The sequence below is a fragment of the Thalassophryne amazonica genome, chromosome 19 (genome assembly GCF_902500255.1).
Source record: "Thalassophryne amazonica chromosome 19, fThaAma1.1, whole genome shotgun sequence".
In the NCBI taxonomy this organism is placed as follows: Eukaryota; Metazoa; Chordata; class Actinopteri; order Batrachoidiformes; family Batrachoididae; genus Thalassophryne; species Thalassophryne amazonica.
The window spans coordinates 43,479,909-43,500,642 of record NC_047121.1 but is presented as its reverse complement, the minus strand read 5'-3'; the positions used below and the strand labels follow the sequence as shown (position 1 = coordinate 43,500,642).

Below are 20,734 nucleotides of genomic sequence, written 5' to 3'. Positions count from 1 at the left end.
TTCAGACTGCTTTCGGTGACGATCCTATGGGCATCACACAGATTAAGGAGCGGTACAACCGGTTTAAAGACGGCTGCACAACGGTGGAGAGTGCGCCGCGCTCCAGTTGGCCATCAACACGCTGAAATGACCGGATCATTCCAAAGTGAACTCTGTGGTGATGTGGGACTGTCGAGTTTCCGAGAAATTGTGGAAGAGGTGGACATCAGCACTTTTTCGGCACATTCCACTGTGACAGAAGATTTTGCCATGAAAAGAGTTGCAGCGAAATTCATCGGCACGAAGCTGATGGACGGAACAAAAGCGCCTCCGTGTTGAAGCCTCACAGGACATGCTGTAACATGCCCAGCTCTTCCACCATTCGGAAGATTCAGACGGCTTTCGGTGGCTTTTCAGTCGTGTGACTATCCGAGAAATTGTGGAAGAGGTGGGCATGTCACAATATGTCCTGTGAGGCTTCAACACGGTGGCGCTTTTGCTGCGCCATCAGCTTCGTGCCCAAGCCATCGGCATGAATTTCACTGCAACTCTTTTCATGGCAAAATCTTCTGTCACAGTGGAATGTGCCGAAAAAGTGCTGATGTCCACCTCTTCCGCAATTTCTCAGATAGTCACACGATGGTCCCACATCACCACAGCGTTCACTTTGGAAATTATCTGGTCATTTCAGCGTGTTGATGGCCGACCAGAGCGTGGCTCGCTCTCCACCGCTGTGCGGCCGTCTTTAAACCGGTTGCACCGCTCCTTAATCTGTGTGATGCCCAGAGGATCGTCACCGAAAGCCGTCTGAATAATCCAAATGGTTTCCACCTGGCTGTCGCCCAGTTTCTGGCAAAATTTGATGCAGTCGCGCTGCTCCATTCATTCCGCCATTTCCTTGCAAAGAAAAAATGACGAGAGACTCCACCCATCCTCACACAAAGGCTGCTTACAAACAAATGACGCAACCGACAGGCGTGAAAAAAATCACGCATGCGCACGAAGGTTCAAGGTTGGCTCATGCAAGCACATGTGATTCAAATCCATCAGGTTTTTGAAAAAAATAAAAAGGTCAGATACTTCTCTAACAGACCTTGTAAACGCAGTCCACTTACCCTCTGTATTTTCCAACTTTGTTAGCTTGAACAGGTGGAGGACGCAAGTGCGTGTGTGTGTGGTTGATGTGTAAACGATATCTTGACAAAAACTTTGTGTGTCAAGGTGAAACTTGGTGCACAGGGTTACCTTATTAACACATCGGACGAGCTACAGTTGGGTGCATTTTGATTCCAATTGTGGCTAACAGGGGACCAAGTTACTGAAGCCTAGTGCACGCATCAATGTCACAAGGGCTTCATAGATCGTGAAGAAACTACTAATACAATAACATGCTTTTGTAGGGCGGTATGCATTTTCAGAGGCCCGACATTCATGCCCGTCGCCCAAAATGACAGATATTCGCCCTCGTCTATCTTGGCATGGACGGAGGGACTCAGAAAATGCACACCACATGACAACAGCATGTTATTTGCATTATTATCACTTACTGAGATACACAACACATAACGCATACATAAAAAGTTGGGTCACTTTAACTTTTGTTTTTTTGGTTAAATTGCAACTGTTTAAATTTAATGAAATTCTTCCAGTAGCTTGTTGAGGAAGGCTGATACTGCAGGATGCACCAAACTGTTTCTGTCTTCAAATGAGAGTCAACTTAGAAGAAAAGTAATTAAATAAATAAAATGCCTGTCAAACTTTTATAGACTGTTAACATAAGACCACTTCCACTGGCTCATGATCACTCAATATTATTATTCTTTAAACATTCATTAAAAGGCTGATGCTGGCATGAACATTTTGTGAATAGCTTATTTTCACTAGTAAAAAGATAGTGAACTCAGGATTGTCATTGTGACCTTCTCTAAATGCTGGGCTGATCCTGTTTGCGTGGATATTGTGGCACTGTGATCAATTCAACTTGCAGAAAACGATTGCCTACTGGCTGCAAGTTAATGGAAAACAGAGTGACCTAAATTGTTGCTTTTACTCTGTGAAGCACATCTGATGACCAGATGGACCAGATATTGTGCTGAATGGAGCAAGGGCATTCCGGGATGGAGGTTCTACCTTTATCCTCTCTAACTTAAAGACAGAAATGATGCCCATACTCACAGGGACATTGGGCCTCATGTATCAACGTTGCGTACGGCGATATTTGAGCGTATATGGGGTGTACGCCAAAACGGCTGCGCTACTTGGCATTTATCAATGTGGTCGTTGGCGTACGCTGCGCTGAAAATATACACCAGGTCGAGAGGTGGCGTAAATTATACACCAAAATGAACCAGCGCTGGAATCCACCTAAAAATGAAGATGATCAACATGATAAACAGTGCCATTATACAAATCAATGCATATGTTACATAAATAACACTTTCCTGATTATACTACATAATAATCAATACAAATCCCGCTTTTGCGGGATTGTTATGGAGCACGATCCGTGGCTACAGCGCTGACTGCAAAGAAAGCGCTGCTCGCCCTTTTCTCCAGACTTCGAGCCTGGAGCCAGAGCAGCGCTGAGCTTAACTTCATGTGGTGTGATCGTTTTAGACAATGAAATTGATAATAACAACTGTAGTTTCGTCATTCCCTTAATTCGCCCGTGCTGCAACCAGGTTTTGTCGTCTCCATTTGGTTGTCACAATAAAATAAATACAGAAATACATTTAAAAAATAAAGAAATCTGGCAGATTAGGCGTGTCTTATTAATTGAGCGAGCAAATATCCACATGTCAAGAATTATTGACATGTGAAAAGAGAATACAGTGGTCCCTCACTATAACGCCGTTCATCTGTCATGGCCTCGGAGTCTTGCGGAGTATTTAGTCCAATTTTGCATGCCTTTTTTTTTTTACAGTGTTCTGTGTATCTGTTTATAAGAATCTTGTCGCCCAGAAGAAAAAAAGAGCGCAAACAACTACTCATAACTGTGTTTGTTACTCGGAAACAAACACCTGCAGCCAGGTGTGAGTGGAAAAAGGCACGGCGTCAGGACGAAGAGGAGCGATCTGTGACATACTGGTCAGTCACTATTAATAATTTCTTATGTGTCCGACCTCGTTCGTTGATCGTTAAAATTAATTCGTTAGTTCTAAATGCCATCATAATTATTTATAGGAAAATGTTCTATTTTTATTTCTCAAACAAATGTTTGGGCCTGAAACAGTTTGGTATTATTTTCCTACTAAGGTTTGAACTTTGAGAGTGTTTACACATGAGAGAAAAGTGAGAAAATGTTCATGCCTGATTGAGAAAGTGTATAAACTGTGTAGTGAGGGGTTTTACAGCTTTGAAACATCTATAATAATTGTAAAAAATAACGCTGCCTAACGTCACGGTTTCGCGTGTTTCGGGCTGTTTTTTAGAACGTAACTCCAGCGATTAATGAGGGACCACTGTAACACTTTATTGATTATATACTACAAAACAATTGATACAACGGCTGCTTTTGACGCTCTATTGGCACGCGTCGTGATTGGTGGAGTTCTTTTTCATTGCCGTCTTCCTGGCTTCCATGTTGTAAAATGAGGGTGTGTCTGAAGCGGAGTCTGAATATTTATGGGCGTGTTTATTATAATTACGGTCGTTTCCACCCGCCGCATTTATCAAGATCACGTCAGGCGTACGCCGGAAATGGGCAGGTGCGCACTGCTTGATACATGTCACGGCGACTTTGGTGTATTTCAAGTTTACGCCGTAAATTTACGCCACAAGTGCGCAACATTGATACATGAGGCCCATTGCCATCAATTTATGCTTGGAGGACAGGGGAATGTGGCCATCAGATGTTGACAGAGTCCTCCTTCCATCATTTTCTGAAGTAGCTGTTTTATTGAGGGCACTTCACAACGTTTATTTTAAATTTTAGTATATTTTATTGTTGTACTGTAATTTATGCTTTTAAGTGTTTTGGGTTGTGCCTAATTTCTATTGTAGGTTTGGCATTTATAAATTTAAGCTGTACAACACTTATAATATATATATTTTTTATGTGGCCTTCAAATAAATTTGACCTGACTTGAATTGTCTTGAAATGTTGGGAAGTTTTCTAATGAAGTGCTTCGTTTCATGTTTTGTTTCAAAACTGTTCATTTTCTGAAGTAAGTAAACAAGCATTTCAAGCTTTTTTAAATATTCTGAAGTATAATGTTCTGAGTGGTTTGGATCAGTGAATCATTTTGAAGAAATGCACTTTGAGTGTTTCAAAACAGTGAATTGTTTCCTGAAGTAATTGTGTCATCTACTGTTTCAAGAATGTTTTATATTCTGAAGCATTTAGTATTTCATTTAGTGTTTTGAGGGGTTTGAATCAGTGACTCATTCACAAGAAAGCTTATTTAGTGTTAGTTGTTTCAAAACAATGAATCATTATCTGAAGTAATTTTTCTTGTGTCTCGAACATTTTTAAGCATTCTTGAAACATTTGCTTAATTTGATGTTTCGAGTGGTTTGAATCAGTAAGTTATTTTGAATGAATTGTTTGTGTGTGTTTTAAGTGTTTCAAAACAGTGAATCATTTTCTGAAACAAATGGTTTCTTTGCTTCAAAGTTTAAAATGCTGACATCACTATGTGTTGCATGTTTTAGGGGGAGTTTGAGCCTGGAATACACCTTTGCACACAAATGAACAGAGTTTCTGCCTTTGACGTTCACTACTTTGGGCATTTTCTGAAGGAGATTCCAGAACAGACAAACAGGGCATGTCTGGAGTCGGAATCAGCAGATTGTGTATGAATAAGAAATAACTCCAGGAGGGCGTTGCTGAGAAACATTCAGTGAAATGGCTTTGGTTAAAAACATTTTCTGCAGCTCAAACTTATCTGACTCATTCAGATCAAATTGGAAAATGAAACACTGAATTGTTTCCGCACTCATTAGTAATCCTGTGAGGTTATGTAGATTGTTTTACTTAATCTAAGATTTAGCAGGATTAACTCTCATTTAGAGAATGCTCTGCCTGGTCGACTCAGACATAATTTTTTTTCTCTATAAAACATCTCGCCTTCCATGGATAAACCTGGTACATTATTTGGGGAACACAACTGCATAATTCACTGCTAACATTTATCTGCCATTGCTGAGGATGTGTAACTTTTGTCCCTGCAGGGGTGACTCTGTTTGTGGCTCTTTATGACTACGAGGCCAGGACAGAGGATGACCTCAGCTTCAGAAAGGGGGAGAGGTTCCAGATCCTCAACAGCACGTAAGGACGAAAACATCTGCATGACAACATTCAGGGTGGTGGTCCTGTTTTCCCCGCTGTTTTTCCTTTCCCACCAGTGTCTAAGTTTTGCTTTTTGGAATGAAATCATGCACATGCAGAGGGAATGTGTCAGACGTTTGTAGGCCGACCTGCCGAACACATGCATTATTTCTCAGCTTGTATGCAGAAATTGTGACACGATGCCTCTGTGTCTTTCACAGTGAGAAAACACAGAATTTTGTATGTGATTTGTCTCACTTAATTCTCATTGAATCAGGGGCTCTCACATCAGTAAACAGGAAGGAATCAGTCACATATTTATATTATGAAGTGACTTTCCGAGACTAATTTATCATTAAAATACTTACACTTGTTTTCTCAGTTATCGTCTAAGGCCCTGTGCTTTGTTATATATTTCATGTCATTTTATGTTATGTGTAGGTCATAAACAACACTGAAAAAGTTAATTGTTTGATGGACATAGTATTTGCTCTGTTCTTTAAAAATGACACACAGCAGCTTTAATCCTGTGAGGCAGAGAGAGTCATCTTCACAGTCCCCCCCCCCCCCCCCATTTCTGAGTGGGATTGCATTACTTTTTTAAAACCAATATAACCCTTATAATAATCTTATTTGAACAAGAGCTGAACCTGGACTGAGTTTTACACACTTTCCTTTTTCACTGAAGCTGTGTAGTGAAGATGACCATTTTAAGTCGCTCCACTGTTTTTATAGCGCAAAAGTCTGCTGTGTACAAAGGATCATGTGATCATCTGTAAACACTTCCAGTGAAAAACATTAATATCTCTCTCTCTCTCTCTCTCTGCTGTTTTCTTCTTGGAGGAAACTTAGGGCTTTTTGGAAACACGAAACCTTTAAACTGTGAAATAACCATTCATTTCAGAAGGAGCTCTGGAATATATAATGAAGGATTTCAATGGCGATTTTTTTTTTTTTTTCCAGTCAAACAGAGACTCTGTTTTCATCTGTGCTCTGCTGCATTCCGAGCTGCCGTTACACACTGCTGTAGCGTCACAGAACGGTAAAGTTGCTGACTGGCGATCTCTTTTTAAATAATGTAGGTGTAAAGGTGGAACATTGAGACCAGTGAGTCGCTACACACAGCGCTGCAAAAATAAACTATCATATTGGCGTCAGCCGGTATAAATGGCCTATACCGATATCCACAAAAATACTGAATATCTGTGCCGATCATTGGTCGACCCCTATTAGCGTCTGTCCAATGTAATATCACAGATGAGTTTTGTTTTAGTTTTTTTTGTGTGTGTGTGTCTATTGTGATACATGTTGTGTGACAAATCAACTGACTGGAAGCTGAAGCGGAGATGTTTAGGTCTGTCTGATTGGTTGCACGAAAAGGCACTACAGTGATGTAATCACAGTGCTTTTCTGAAAAGTTCAGGGATTTTCACCTTAAAGTGCTCAGAGCGGTGGCAAAAAGCGCCGCACCCAGTGTGCTTTTTTTCTTTTCCCCTATAAGTGGCTGCATGTGTCCACACGTGCTCCGTTCTCATTTAGTGCAAATGGATAAAAAGACACTGCTGATCTGAAAAAACCACCATATGGAAATGACTCTCATTCATGCATCCAGTGAATTATTCTGTAAGCATGTTTGTGTTATTTTTAAAATCCGACCTGCTTCTCTGTTTGCCCTGATTATATTTATTACCTTTGATGCACAGGAGGGTGTCACCCTCAGTTAACATTATCGTACATACAGTATTAAAGAAAACTGTTTATTGTGGCTTGCATTAGTGTATAAGGGTCACAGTAACACTTACTGTTAACGCCCATTGGTGTGACCACATATGCTAACTAGTAACATGTGATACCATATGCTTACCGCCATTAGCATTTTCTTAAATGTGGCCTGTCAGTAGTCAAATGCTCCATCCTAACTATGTATGGTAAAAATAGTGGAGTCAGATTGTCTGGGTTTGTGATTGTACATTTTTTTTTCCATCAACCATTGAGGAAGATTTTCATAATTTTAACATCTATCTCTAGCAAATCATTTCTTTCTGAAATGATGAGTAAATGTGCATAAAATAGCCCACAGCTCAAATGATCCATCTGTACCTGTTGTCTACAAATGCTTGTGGTGTCATACTAATCAACCTGGAACTGATCGGCGGAGTGTCTGCAATCACTGACTTATGTTATTTCAGTCTGCTTTCTCTCTCTGTCTTTCTCAGTGAGGGAGACTGGTGGGAGGCTCGCTCTCTCACTACAGGTGGAACTGGTTACATTCCCAGCAATTATGTTGCTCCAGTGGACTCGATCCAAGCTGAAGAGTGAGTACAGTGTCATCCAAAATAATCAAAGTCCCACTCACTGCAGCAAAGTCAGTGTGTTTATTTAAAAGTAAAAAAATAACTTATTTCTTCCTCTCTTTCTCTGTAGCTGGTATTTTGGTAAATTAGGCCGAAAGGATGCAGAGAGACAACTTCTGTCCAGCGGCAGCACCAGAGGCACTTTCCTCATTCGTGAGAGTGAGACAACCAAAGGTACTTTGACTGAGCATCACCCAGCATTCCCACACTCAGAGTTTCAGATAGGGAATACTGACGAATAGCACACAGTAAAGCTTCTACTTTAATGTCCATTATCTCGGGACATCCCAATGTGATTGAATCCAGTCAAAATCGGCTCAATCAAGGAATTTTATTGATTGATTGTACTGGATAACCTCCGCTAACACTTATTTAAAATTTGAATCTGCTGTTTGGGATGTTAGAGGATGGACAGACTGATGAATTTTGTCAGGTCTGCAGCAACCTCAGAAGCTTTTATTTTGAAATACAGGTTCTTATTGTGGAAGTGCATATTGGTCTGATCACCTTGCTGTTTTCACGGCATAAATCCTCATGAAAAAATGCATAAGTATTCCAAAAGACGAAAGTCCGCTCTTTCTAGATTTGAATTGATGCTCCGGATACACCAACACACAGAGGTCATTTCCCTTTTATTATATGGATGTATACTAAATGGAACTGAATTGGAAAAATGAAAAAACAAACCAAACAAACAAAAAAAGCAAAAAACAAACTGGACGCTACACCATCGTCTCCCGCAGACGGACGGATGCCAGGAGGAATACGAAATGGGCTTTTCAATATTAACTCAAATGTTCACAAAATCCACAATCCGGATCAAACTATGTCAGGTGATAGTGAGTGCCAGTCTGTACCTCACTTTCAAATAGGAGAGTGATAGGGGCATGTTTGATTAAGATATACTGTAAAATATACATTAAATGGGGTTTTCAATGTTAAATTTAAATGGCCACAAAATCTGTAATCTGGATCAGATCCAGATCAGTCTTTGTCAGTTGATAAAGTATATCATCCTACATAAGGCTCTCAAATATGAAAGGGTTTTTTTTTTTGACAGTTATGAATTTGTGAAAAAAAAAAAAAATTTCTTTAATGCATGGCAGAGCTGTTAAAGTGACAAGCATATACAATGGATTGCTTTTAAATTACTTGCATTCTGCTCTGTGTAAATGCAGTATCTAGGAAAATACAAACAGATCAGGACTCTGTATTGGCAGATAACATTAAATAACTCGAATCGAGGCAAAAAAAATCCAAAACAAATCACCTCTGAGCAGATTTTCGGTAACATAGACTTGATTCTGGTTGAGGCGATGTGCACAACTAAAGCAAATGACACAGCATCCTTCAACAGTAATTTGTACTTTGCTTAATGTTGGCGGGATGACTTTGGTAGCTAAATTAGGAGATACTTACTGAAACATGTCCTTTGTGTTCTCAAACTGTATTTTGGAGGGTGGGTGAACAGTTGTGTTGCTGACCAACCCTGCATACAAAAAAAGGTTCCAAGTAATATTCCCACCAAGTTTGAAGTAAATTTGTCCAGCCGTTTTGGATTTATTTTGTCCACAGACAAACAGAAACACAGACACCAGTGAGAACAGGTCGCTGCCTCGCCGACGCGAACGGTGAAAAACTACAGCTCCATGCAATAAATTTTGTATTTTCAAACCATTGTCAAGTTCTTGCACAGATATTTATCTCTTTGCAATCATTTCGTTTGTGTGTCAGGGGCCTACTCCCTCTCCATCCAGGACTGGGACGACATCAAGGGAGACCACGTCAAGCACTACAAGATTCGCAAGCTGGACAGCGGAGGCTATTACATCACCACCAGGGCCCAGTTTGAGACTCTGCAGCAGCTCGTACAGCACTACTCCGGTGAGTATCGATCCGTTTACAGTAACAGTTTAATGTGGCACATCTGTGTTTGTTTCATTGTCTTAAAAATCGTAGCCAAATTAAAGTTGTAAATTGTCACACTGCTTCACTATACTTTAAAACATCTGGTCCATTCCAGCCAGGGCTGCAGGACTGTGCTGCCGCCTGGTCGTGCCGTGCCACAAAGGCATGCCTCGTCTGGCTGACCTGTCCGTCAAAACCAAAGATGTGTGGGAGATCCCGCGGGAGTCGCTGCAACTCATCAAACGTCTTGGCAACGGCCAGTTTGGAGAGGTCTGGATGGGTGTGTATCTTCTCGCTGTTGTGTTTGGGCTTTAACCAAAAAATATTCAGCTGAAAACAGTGTTGCAGTACATCCAGTGAGTTCCAGCATTCAGATGTATGAATATTAACCTCCCACCCTTTGAGATGGTAAAGATACCTGTCAGACCAGGTGCCACATTTCTCAGATGGAAATATTTGTACCACCTACAAACAAAAGATTTTTTTAGTCTGACCTCTTCAAGGGCGGATACATAATTGGACTTTTGTTGTTGTTTATTTTCATACATCATATTTGTCTCTTTGGAGGATCTTTGGGTACCACTGGAATGACTTGGTGTCAAATGAACAGTTACTTGAGACTCAGATGAGGGGCTTCATTTGCGTTATGAGAGAACGTCACCTGCGACATTTTGGCCATGTGGCATATTTCTGGGCGTGATCTAGCATGCAGGTGACTCAATGCTGAAGATCTCAATGGCCGGAGAAGGTCAAGGGGGGGGCACTGACGTTTTACCTATCTGCATCAGATAGATAGCTACTTTCAAGAGGTGGGGATGGGCCGGTTATCTGCCTGGGTGATTGCCTTTCCCAAGATCCAACTCGGTTCCATAGTTGCAGTGACATGCGGCACCAGTGCATGTTCGCAGACCTGATGTCACATGTATAACCTGCCCTGGTGGGCACATTGGCATGAGGTTGTCCCATTTGTTAACTCAGGTATTTCTTCACAGAAGATTTACGAGCACCGTTTCATAATGAAACAAGCAGCTAGTATTGTTTTGTAAGCTTTCTCACAGATCTCTACTTCTCTCTGAAGATTTCTGGAACTGTCAAACCATTTTTTTTTTTTTTTTTTTTTTGGTCTCCTAAGGAACGTGGAACGGCACCACCAAGGTGGCAGTGAAGACTTTGAAGCCTGGCACCATGTCGCCAGAGTCCTTCCTGGAGGAGGCTCAGATCATGAAGAAGCTGCGACATGACAAGCTGGTGCAGCTGTATGCTGTCGTATCCGAAGAGCCCATCTATATCGTCACAGAGTACATGAGCAAAGGTATATTGCATTTGTAAAGCTGCACTGAGCGACAAACGGTGACACTGCATGCTTGTTTTGTTGTTGTTGTCGTCCATTATTTGTGTTTCTCACCTTGCCTTTTTTGCCTTGCCTTGGATTCTGCATCTGTAACACTAAATACAGTTTATTTCAGTAACTGCCACCTGGGCAGATTTGCGACAAACATAAATCGAGAGTGACGTCAAAGTCGCGTGAATTCCAGTATGTCTATTCAGACTGAGGTTTGCATTGCAAAAAAATCAGATCCCTGTCCAATTCAGGTCCCAATAGCATTAAAAAAAAAAAAAAATAGATCTGTGTCACATATGAGCACAAAAATCTGATTTGGGCCACATTTGATCTGCAAACACTGCCTCAGTTCTCATCCAAATTTGAACCTAATGTCTGGCACCCTGAAGACAATTTGAAACAGATTGCATGTCTCTCTCTCTCTCTCTCTCTCTCTCTCTCCCTCTCTCATTTTTTAGGGAGTTTGCTCGACTTCCTGAAGGACGGAGAAGGACGAGGCCTCAAACTGCCAAATCTGGTGGATATGGCAGCTCAGGTACAGTGTTGCAAACCGATTTAAGATGCTAGCTTCAATCACTTCACATTTACGTTTATATGCCAACTAAACTACTCAGATACTACTCAGATTTCAACGCAGTAGAGATTGGTCTTAAATTATTTCTGCATCCTTAAGTTAATATTTATTCCAGTCGGTTAGTGTTAATATTGTCAGACAAGATTAAATGTCTTTTAAATTTTTTTTTTTTTTTCTCATGACAACATGAGGTAATGACAATACAACCCCTGGCAAAAATTATGGAATCACCGGCCTCGGAGGATGTTCATTCAGTTGTTTAATTTTGTAGAAAAAAAGCAGATCACAGACATGACACAAAACTAAAGTCATTTCAAATGGCAACTTTCTGGCTTTAAGAAACACTATAAGAAATCAGGAAAAAAAATTGTGGCAGTCAGTAACGGTTACTTTTTTAGACCAAGCAGAGGGAAAAAAATATGGACTCACTCAATTCTGAGGAAAAAATTATGGAATCATGAAAAACAAAAGAACGCTCCAACATATCACTAGTACTTTGTTGCACCACCTCTGGCTTTTATAACAGCTTGCAGTCTCTGAGGCATGGACTTAATGAGTGACAAACAGTACTCTTCATCAATCTGGCTCCAACTTTCTCTGAATGCTGTTGCCAGATCAGCTTTGCAGGTTGGAGCCTTGTCATGGACCATTTTCTTCAACTTCCACCAAAGATTTTCAATTGGATTAAGATCCGGACTATTTGCAGGCCATGACATTGACCCTATGTGTCTTTTTGCAAGGAATGTTTTCACAGTTTTTGCTCTATGGCAAGATGCATTATCATCTTGAAAAATGATTTCATCATCCCCAAACATCCTTTCAGTTGATGGGATAAGAAAAGTGTCCAAACTATCAACGTAAACTTGTGCATTTATTGATGATGTAATGACAGCCATCTCCCCAGTGCCTTTACCTGACATGCAGCCCCATATCATCAATGACTGTGGAAATTTACATGTTCTCTTCAGGCAGTCATCGTTATAAATCTCATTGGAACGGCACCAAACAAAAGTTCCAGCATCATCACCTTGCCCAGTGCAGATTCGAGATTCATCACTGAATATGACTTTCATCCAGCCATCCACAGTCCATGATTGCTTTTCCTTAGCCCATTGTAACCTTGTTTTTTTCTGTTTAGGTGTTAATGATGGCTTTCGTTTAGCTTTTCTGTATGTAAATCCCATTTCCTTTAGGCGGTTTCTTACAGTTCGGTCACAGACATTGACTCCAGTTTCCTCCCATTCGTTCCTCATTTGTTTTGTTGTGCATTTCGATTTTTGAGACATATTGCTTTAAGTTTTCTGTCTTGACACTTTGATGTCTTCCTTGGTCTACCAGTATGTTTGCCTTTAACAACCTTCCCATGTTGTTTGTATTTGGTCCAGAGTTTAGACACAGCTGACTGTGAACCACCAACATCTTTTGCAACATTGCGTGATGATTTACCCTCTTTTAAGAGTTTGATAATCCTCTCCTTTATTTCAATTGACATCTCTCGTGTTGGAGCCATGATTCATGTCAGTCCACTTGGTGCAACAGCTCTCCAAGGTGTGATCAATCCTTTTTAGATGCAGACTAACGAGAAGATCTGATTTGATGCAGGTGTTAGGTTTGGGGATGAAAATTTACAGGGTGATTCCATAATTTATTCCTCAGAATTGAGTGAGTCCATATTTTTTTCCCTCTGCTTGGTCTAAAAAAGTAACCGTTAATGACTGCCACAATTTTTTTTCCTGATTTCTTATAGTGTTTCTTAAAGCCAGAAAGTTGCCATTTGAAATGACTTTAGTTTTGTGTCATGTCTGTGATCTGCTTTTTTTCTACAAAATTAAACAACTGAATGAACATCCTCCGAGGCCGGTGATTCCATAATTGCCAGGGGTTGTACTACATCAGTGTTCTAAAACGCTGATTAAGACAAAATTAACATGCGTTATTGTTGATGACAAAAGACGAGACTGAAATGTATTGCATGAAATAAAATCTCTCTCAGTTCTAGTCAAGCGCTTACGCTTTGAAAATGTTTCCAAAATGTGTCACATTCCAACCCAATCTCACAACGCTGTCCTGACACAAACTCAGCAAGGTTGGATGCAACATATAAAATGTACCGCGGGCACATCTGAGAATGTGCGGGACATAGTTGCTGTATTATCTGGAATATAAGTATAGTTTATATATATGGTTGGTTGCCCATTCGGCTGCTCCCGTTTTGTGTTCAGGGTCGCCACAGCGGATACAACCAGATCCACATTGATATATGGCACAGGTTTTACGTCGGATGCCCTTCCTGACGCAACTCCAATGTTACCTGGAGAAACACACACAGCCGCTGGTGTTCCAAAGAGGTCTCCCATCCAAGTACTAACCAGGTCCCACACTGCTTAGCTTCTGAGATCTGACGGGATCAGGCTTACACAGAGCAGATCGGCTGCATAGTTTGGGAGGCCCTGCGACTTATGTTCTCGGAAAAAAAAAATCACAAATTTGTTATTAATAACAGCTATAATGACTATTTATATAGGACTTTCCAGGAATCAAAGCGCTGAACAGAATGGAAAAAAAAAGAATAAATGGCAATAATAAAAGGTACACTTCAATAATGCACCAAAATCCCAAATTAAAGCGCTGAGTGAGACTTTTACTGCAGAACATATACTGCAAGCTTGGCGATTCATTATTCTAAATTAACTACATGTATAATTTCTCTTAAATATCACCCATGAAATTGCAAGACACATACAATTTGCAAATATTAGAAATGCAAAAACAAACAAAAAAAAAACAAAACAAAAAAAATCACTCTTATTAAAAACAATTCCAGAAATATTTCAGTGTATAAAAGTAAACTGTGCAATCTATGAAATTTGGAGGCTTTTAATAATTTGAAGTCAAATTACAGCATCTGGAGAGCAAGTTATTTCTGTTACATATGTCACAGAGGTGTTAAACAAGATAAATTCTGCTTAAATCAGGAGAATATCTGTGAACATAGAATAGTGGGACGTCGGAGATGTTGATCATTAAATGTCAAGCACATGAAAATGTAAGAGATGGATAAAAAGTGATTCGGCACATTATGACACCTTTAATAATTATCTTTTTGGGTCCAAGATCATTTCCTTGTTAAATCTGCCCATTGAACAATAAAATCTAGATGAAAAACATCATGAATGAAACATTTTAAACTGCTTTAAACCTTTAAGAGCTCCAAGTGGCTATTAATTAACGATGGTTGAAGCCAGTGTTTCACTGCAAAAACATCACTTTTGCGATATAACAGTGACAGTTATTAAAGCAGTTTACTTTGGTATGAATATTATTCAACAGGTATTTCTCTACGTGTGTTGCTTAGCAGCAGGTAACATTAGCAAGGCTCTTTTATTGGCCACGTTGGAGAACAACATAAAGATAATCCGTGCACAACAAATGTACCTGTACTTATAGTTATTTTAGATTTTTAAAAATTTGAGGCATTATAGCTACTGTAATTATTTCATCTGAATTATTTTATTAATTATCTAATTATTTTGACAGACACACCAGTATTTGAAACCAAAATGAAAACCTTGTAGCCTTCCAAAAATCTGAGTGGGCGCAACTTGCAGTGTAGAGGTTTGTGCGCTGTAGGAAAAATGTGCTGAGTTTCATTAGATGACTCACTTCCGCAGATCTAAAACATTAAATCATTGTGAGCTTTGAAAACTTACAGCTGTAGTAATAAGGGAAATAACGTATACCACTGAAGTCTGTGTAGAACAGTTTTGTTTATGAAACTGCCTCATCTTTGATCACTTTATAGAAAACAAAAAACAAATAGAATCAAAATGATTAAAGTTGATGAGTTCAGTGTTGATTTTCATACAAAAAAAAAAAAGAGTTCATTTGTCCAAATATAACAAATCTTTGAGGTTTATTGGTGAATATAACTCTGATCTACACACCTGTTTTGCTTTTAATGTAGCTGTAAATGTGAAATTATCACTTAGAACAGCTTGACTGTCAAAGAATCTTCAGCGATGCAATATGTGCTGCTGAAATAATAATAAAAAAAAATCCATTTCCCAGGTGGCAGCAGGCATGGCGTACATTGAAAGGATGAACTACATCCACAGAGACTTGCGTTCTGCCAACATCTTGGTCGGAGACAGTCTGGTGTGTAAGATCGCCGACTTTGGCCTGGCCAGGCTCATCGAGGACAACGAATACACAGCGAGACAAGGTGCCGCCCTAAATGACAAATCATTCCCATTCATTGGCTCATTTTGTGTTGTATTATTCTGTCACCCTCCAACAACGCCATTTTCTAAATATGCAGCAGTCAGAGGAAAAATGTGACTCATCGGCACATGCACAACTTTTTCAGACTAACGACAGCAAGCAAGCAGAGAAATGTCTCTGCGACACCAGTGGAAAACAGAACCACATGGTCAGAAACGTGGCAGTGGATCATGCATGTGCACGGCTTGAGCTGAGGAATTAGGATAGCGTGATTTAATGCTGTGTCTCGTCTTGGAACAGATGCTTACGGCGAAACACTTAAGATCTTGTGTTTGTGTTGGCAATAAGGTCTTCCTTAGTCACACAGTCAACATGTTCATTAGTTAGCCCGAATTAAATGTTTACTAAGTTGTCCTGTACAACTGCCAGACTGAGTGGTTTCTTTTTTCCAGCAGGATCTTATCATGTCCTCATGTCTCTGCGGCAAATCAAAACACACCAAGGAGTCTGACCTACTTTCTCCTTAGGTTTTGGTAGAAGGCAGGAGGAAAGCGTCTTCTCAGTGTATGTTGAGAGCTAAACACAAAATTGAGATTTCTCTCGTTTGCAGGTGCAAAGTTCCCAATAAAGTGGACCGCTCCCGAGGCTGCACTCTACGGCAAATTCACCATCAAGTCAGATGTGTGGTCGTTCGGCATCCTGCTGACAGAGCTGGTGACCAAGGGCAGAGTGCCCTACCCAGGTCAGACAGAGTTCCGCTGCTCTTTAATTGCTTTTATCTGGTTGATTAGTTTTGTTTTTTTTATACAGTAGTGTTCAGAATAATAGTAGTGCTATGTGACTAAAAAGATTAATCCAGGTTTTGAGTATGTTTCTTATTGTTACATGGGAAACAAGGTAACAGTAGATTCAGTAGATTCTCACAAATCCAACAAGACCAAGCATTCATGATATGCACACTCTTAAGGCTATGAAATTGGCCTATTAGTAAAAAAAAAGTAGAAAAGGGTGTGTTCACAATAATAGTAGCATCTGCTGTTGATGCTACAAACTCAAAACTATTATGTTCAAACTGCTTTTGTAGCAATCCTGTGAATCACTAAACTAGTATTTAGTTGTATAACCACAGTTTTTCATGATTTCTTCACATCTGCGAGGCATTCATTTTGTTGGTTTGGAACCAAGATTTTGCTCATTTACTAGTGTGCTTGGGATCATTGTCTTGTTGAAACACCCATTTCAAGGGCATGTCCTCTTCAGCATAAGGCAACATGACCTCTTCAAGTATTCTGACATATCCAAACTGATCCATGATACCTGGTATGTGATATATAGGCCCAACACCATAGTAGGAGAAACATGCCCATATCATGATGCTTGCACCGCCAAGCTTCACTGTCTTCACTGTGAACTGTGGCTTGAATTCAGAGTTTGGGGGTCGTCTCACAAACTGTCTGCGGCCCTTGGACCCAAAAAGAACAAATTTACTCTCATCAGTCCACAAAATATTCCTCCATTTCTCTTAGGCCAGTTGATGTGTTCTTTGGCAAATTGTAACCTCTTCTGCACATGTCTTTTATTTAACAGAGGGACTTTGCGGGGGATTCTTGCAAATAAATTAGCTTCACACAGGCGTCTTCTAACTGTCACACCACTTACAGGTAACTCCAGACTGTCTTTGATCATCCTGGAGCTGATCAATGGGTGAGCCTTTGCCATTCTGGTTGTTTTCCGTTTTCTTCCATGCGTCTGTTTTTTTTTTTTTTTTTTGTCCATTTTAAAGCATTGGAGATCATTGTAGATGAACAGCCTATAATTTTTTGCACCTGCGTATAAGTTTCCCCTCTCCAATCAACTTTTTAATCAAACTACGCTGTTCTTCTTGAACGTCCCATTTTCCTCAGGCTTTCAAAGAGAAAAGCATGTTCAACAGGTGCTGGCTTCATCCTTGAATAGGGGACACCTGATTCACACCTGTTTGTTCCACAAAATTGACAAACTCACTGACTGAATGCCACACTACTATTATTGTGAACACCCCCTTTTCTACTTTTTTTTTTTACTAATATCACAATTTCATAGCCTTAAGAGTGTGCATATCATGAATGCTTGGTCTTGTTGGATTTGTGAGAATCTACTGAATCTACTGGTACCTTGTTTCCCATGTAACAATAGGAAATATACTCAAAACCTGGATTAATCGTTTTAGTCACGTAGTACTACTACTGACAAGGTTAGAAAATAAATCCCTTCACTTCAAAACACAAAATACAGTTTTTAATTACAGTTAACAAGATAAGCCTTTTACATTCACAATCAAATGTCATTACAGCAATTGTAATCTTTATAAACATGGCACACTGCAGTGTAATATATCATCCATTCCATGTTTGGAGACATGTCAAGGACAGCAGACAAAAATCAGTCATTTGGCCATAGACTGGTGATCTATAAGGATTATTCTTCATTAATCAATTCAATTTATTTATATAGTGCCAAATTACAAGTAACTCACCCAAAGGCACTTTACTAGGGTAAGGTCAAACATTATGGCACACTGACACACTGGCACATGATCACTGGATTTTACAAGTACCTGCGAATTTTTTTTATTACCACTGTTACCCATGTGATTGATCAGGGAATTGGGTAATGTTCGACCTTACCCTAGTAAAGTGCCTTTGGGTAAGAGATGTTGTAATTTAAATAAATAAATTGAACTGACTGATGAAAAATAATCCTTATAGATCACCAGTCTATGGCCAAATGACTGATTTTTGTCTGCTGTCCTTGACATGTCTCCAGACATGAAATGGATGATATATTATGCCGGAGTGTGCCATGTTTATAAAGATTACAATTGCTATAATGCCAGCATTTCATTTATTTGTAGATGGTGTTACATACTTGAAGACCGTATGTCTTCAGTAACTTCCTGCACAAGTTACCACTATGGTCTGTAGAAGCTGTAGCTGTAGAAGAATAAAAGGATTCTCACAATTCACCCTGCTGTAGCAGATAGATGGTTACTTGTAAATGCTACAGATGGACCGGTTGTCAAACTGGGTTGTTGCCATCCGGACTGCAGTTTGGTGGATTCAGTGATTCACAGCACCAGCACATGTTCCCAGACCCGCCCTGACCTGGAGTATAAAATGTGGGGCCTGGTTCGACTCTTGGCCTTCGTCATCGTCCTTAATGAGCATGTATGGCAGAAAACCCCTTCTGTAGTTTACTTATTATAATTCACAGTTGTATGTAATTTGAGTGTTGTCCCTCCATATCTCTCCAGGTATGAACAACCGGGAGGTTTTGGAGCAGGTGGAGCGTGGCTACCGGATGCCGTGCCCTCAGGACTGCCCCACGTCCCTGCACGAGCTGATGGTGCAGTGCTGGAAGAAAGACCCGGAGGAGAGGCCCACCTTCGAGTATCTGCAGGCCTTTTTGGAGGACTACTTCACTGCCACTGAGCCACAGTATCAGCCGGGAGATAACCTCTGAGCGCTTGCTGCCCTCGCCGCCCATCACATCACCGGCTGTCCACCAGAGGGAGCCAGACACCACCAGTCCTTATTCCCTGACATCTGGCTTTGAGCTCCTCCAAAGGCGAGCCAAGGCTACGCCCGCAAACTGACTATCAAATCAAACGATGTTTTGGTGAATGACTGCCATGGGGATGAAAGAAGAGTTGTGAAAGTTGTATGTAGTGTAAATATAAATTGCTTGTTTACTTATCTTTTTTGTTTGTTTGCTTTTGTTTATTTGTTTCATTTGATATTACTTTTGATATTTGGGAAATGTGTAGATTTTTTTTTTAAAGATCATAGTCAAAGGTATGGCTTGTAGAAACATGTCAGACTCACAGTTGGTAACAAATCGTGACATAATAATTGTAAGAACTAGTGTTACTTAGACATCATGGGCTAAAATATCTCAGATATGTTTCTGGGAGTCCACGCAACCTTTTTTGTTTTGTTTTTTTGTTTTGTTTTTTAATCCAGGTTAACTATACTGCTATCCTCTTCTCAAGGAACTTAGATGTGCTATAACACATGTTCTTGCCTTTTCATGGTTAGTAATATTCTTAAAATTAAGGGAATGCCTTCATGCTTTCTACACTAACTAAATGCCTATTGCAACATGGACACTTCCACCCAACCTGTATCGTCTGCACTGGTATTAAGTGCATCCATCGCATTTATTCCTTACCGAATCTTCTCCAACAGCAATGTTCAACTAGTTGCTTATTATCCTGACACTATTTTAAAACGTAACTTACATCATTGTATGGCAGTGCACAGTGTAAGAATTCTGCTTTGAACCTTCAGATTGTTAACCAAACTGCCGTTTACGCGACAGACACGAAGGATGTGTACGTGTGTGTGTGTGTGTGTGTGTGTGTGTGTTCATCCCTCCATAATGTGTCTCTGGAAATAACACGGCCTAGGAGACCAAGCAATTTTTTGTTAAATTTCATTGGTTTTTTTTGTTTTTTTTTTGGGCCAGTCTTGTATGTCATCATAGTTATGTTTGCCTTCGACTCTGGAAAACATTTTATCACAGTGTCAAGCTTGAGCTTCTCTCTCTAGATGACGAGTTTCATTCCAGGACAACACATCATGTCTGTTTTTGTGTTGCTTTTCAGGGGAAGAAAAAGTGAACAAAACCTGAGATTTTGTATCACTTTGTCATTTCAGTAGATAGTATAACGAAGGAATGTTTTTGGTCTGCATTATTTATTGTCTGTTACTTGTACACAGTTGGTTTTGAAATAAACAACTTTACCATCCTTATTTTGTGAATCTACCATTTCTGAACAATTCAGAATAAATATTTTTAACACTTAATCTTCATATATTATACATGAATGCTGTACTTAAGGTTGAAAATGCATGTCACTGCAGTCCCCCTCCTCCAAACACCATAAAATATTGATTAATAACTGAATGAATGATTGTGGTGGCCGTGAGAGGGTGAATGTCATACTGCTTTGTATGAATGAAGGTGCCCAATTGCAGAGTGCACTGCATGCTAAAATTGATGTAGTCTGAACTTGTAGGCAGTAGGCAGCTTCTAATGGCAGTAGC

At 40.0% G+C, this 20,734-nt stretch overlaps 1 protein-coding gene across 2 annotated transcripts in view; it reads left to right on the top strand.

Annotated features, from left to right (window-relative positions):
- The window catches only part of LOC117532059 (tyrosine-protein kinase fyna), a 58,460-nt gene extending 38,020 nt beyond the window's left edge, over positions 1–20,440 (top strand). For both annotated transcript variants that reach the window (XM_034195293.1, XM_034195292.1), the window contains exons 3-12: positions 5,152–5,248; positions 7,465–7,563; positions 7,673–7,776; positions 9,337–9,486; positions 9,626–9,790; positions 10,643–10,822; positions 11,311–11,387; positions 15,495–15,648; positions 16,258–16,389; positions 18,940–20,440. In XM_034195293.1, the coding sequence (XP_034051184.1) occupies positions 5,152–5,248; positions 7,465–7,563; positions 7,673–7,776; positions 9,337–9,486; positions 9,626–9,790; positions 10,643–10,822; positions 11,311–11,387; positions 15,495–15,648; positions 16,258–16,389; positions 18,940–19,148 (1,367 nt within the window). In that variant the 3' untranslated portion in view covers positions 19,149–20,440. The remainder of the gene's footprint in view (positions 1–5,151; positions 5,249–7,464; positions 7,564–7,672; positions 7,777–9,336; positions 9,487–9,625; positions 9,791–10,642; positions 10,823–11,310; positions 11,388–15,494; positions 15,649–16,257; positions 16,390–18,939) is intronic.
- The last annotated feature ends 294 nt before the right edge of the window (positions 20,441–20,734 follow it).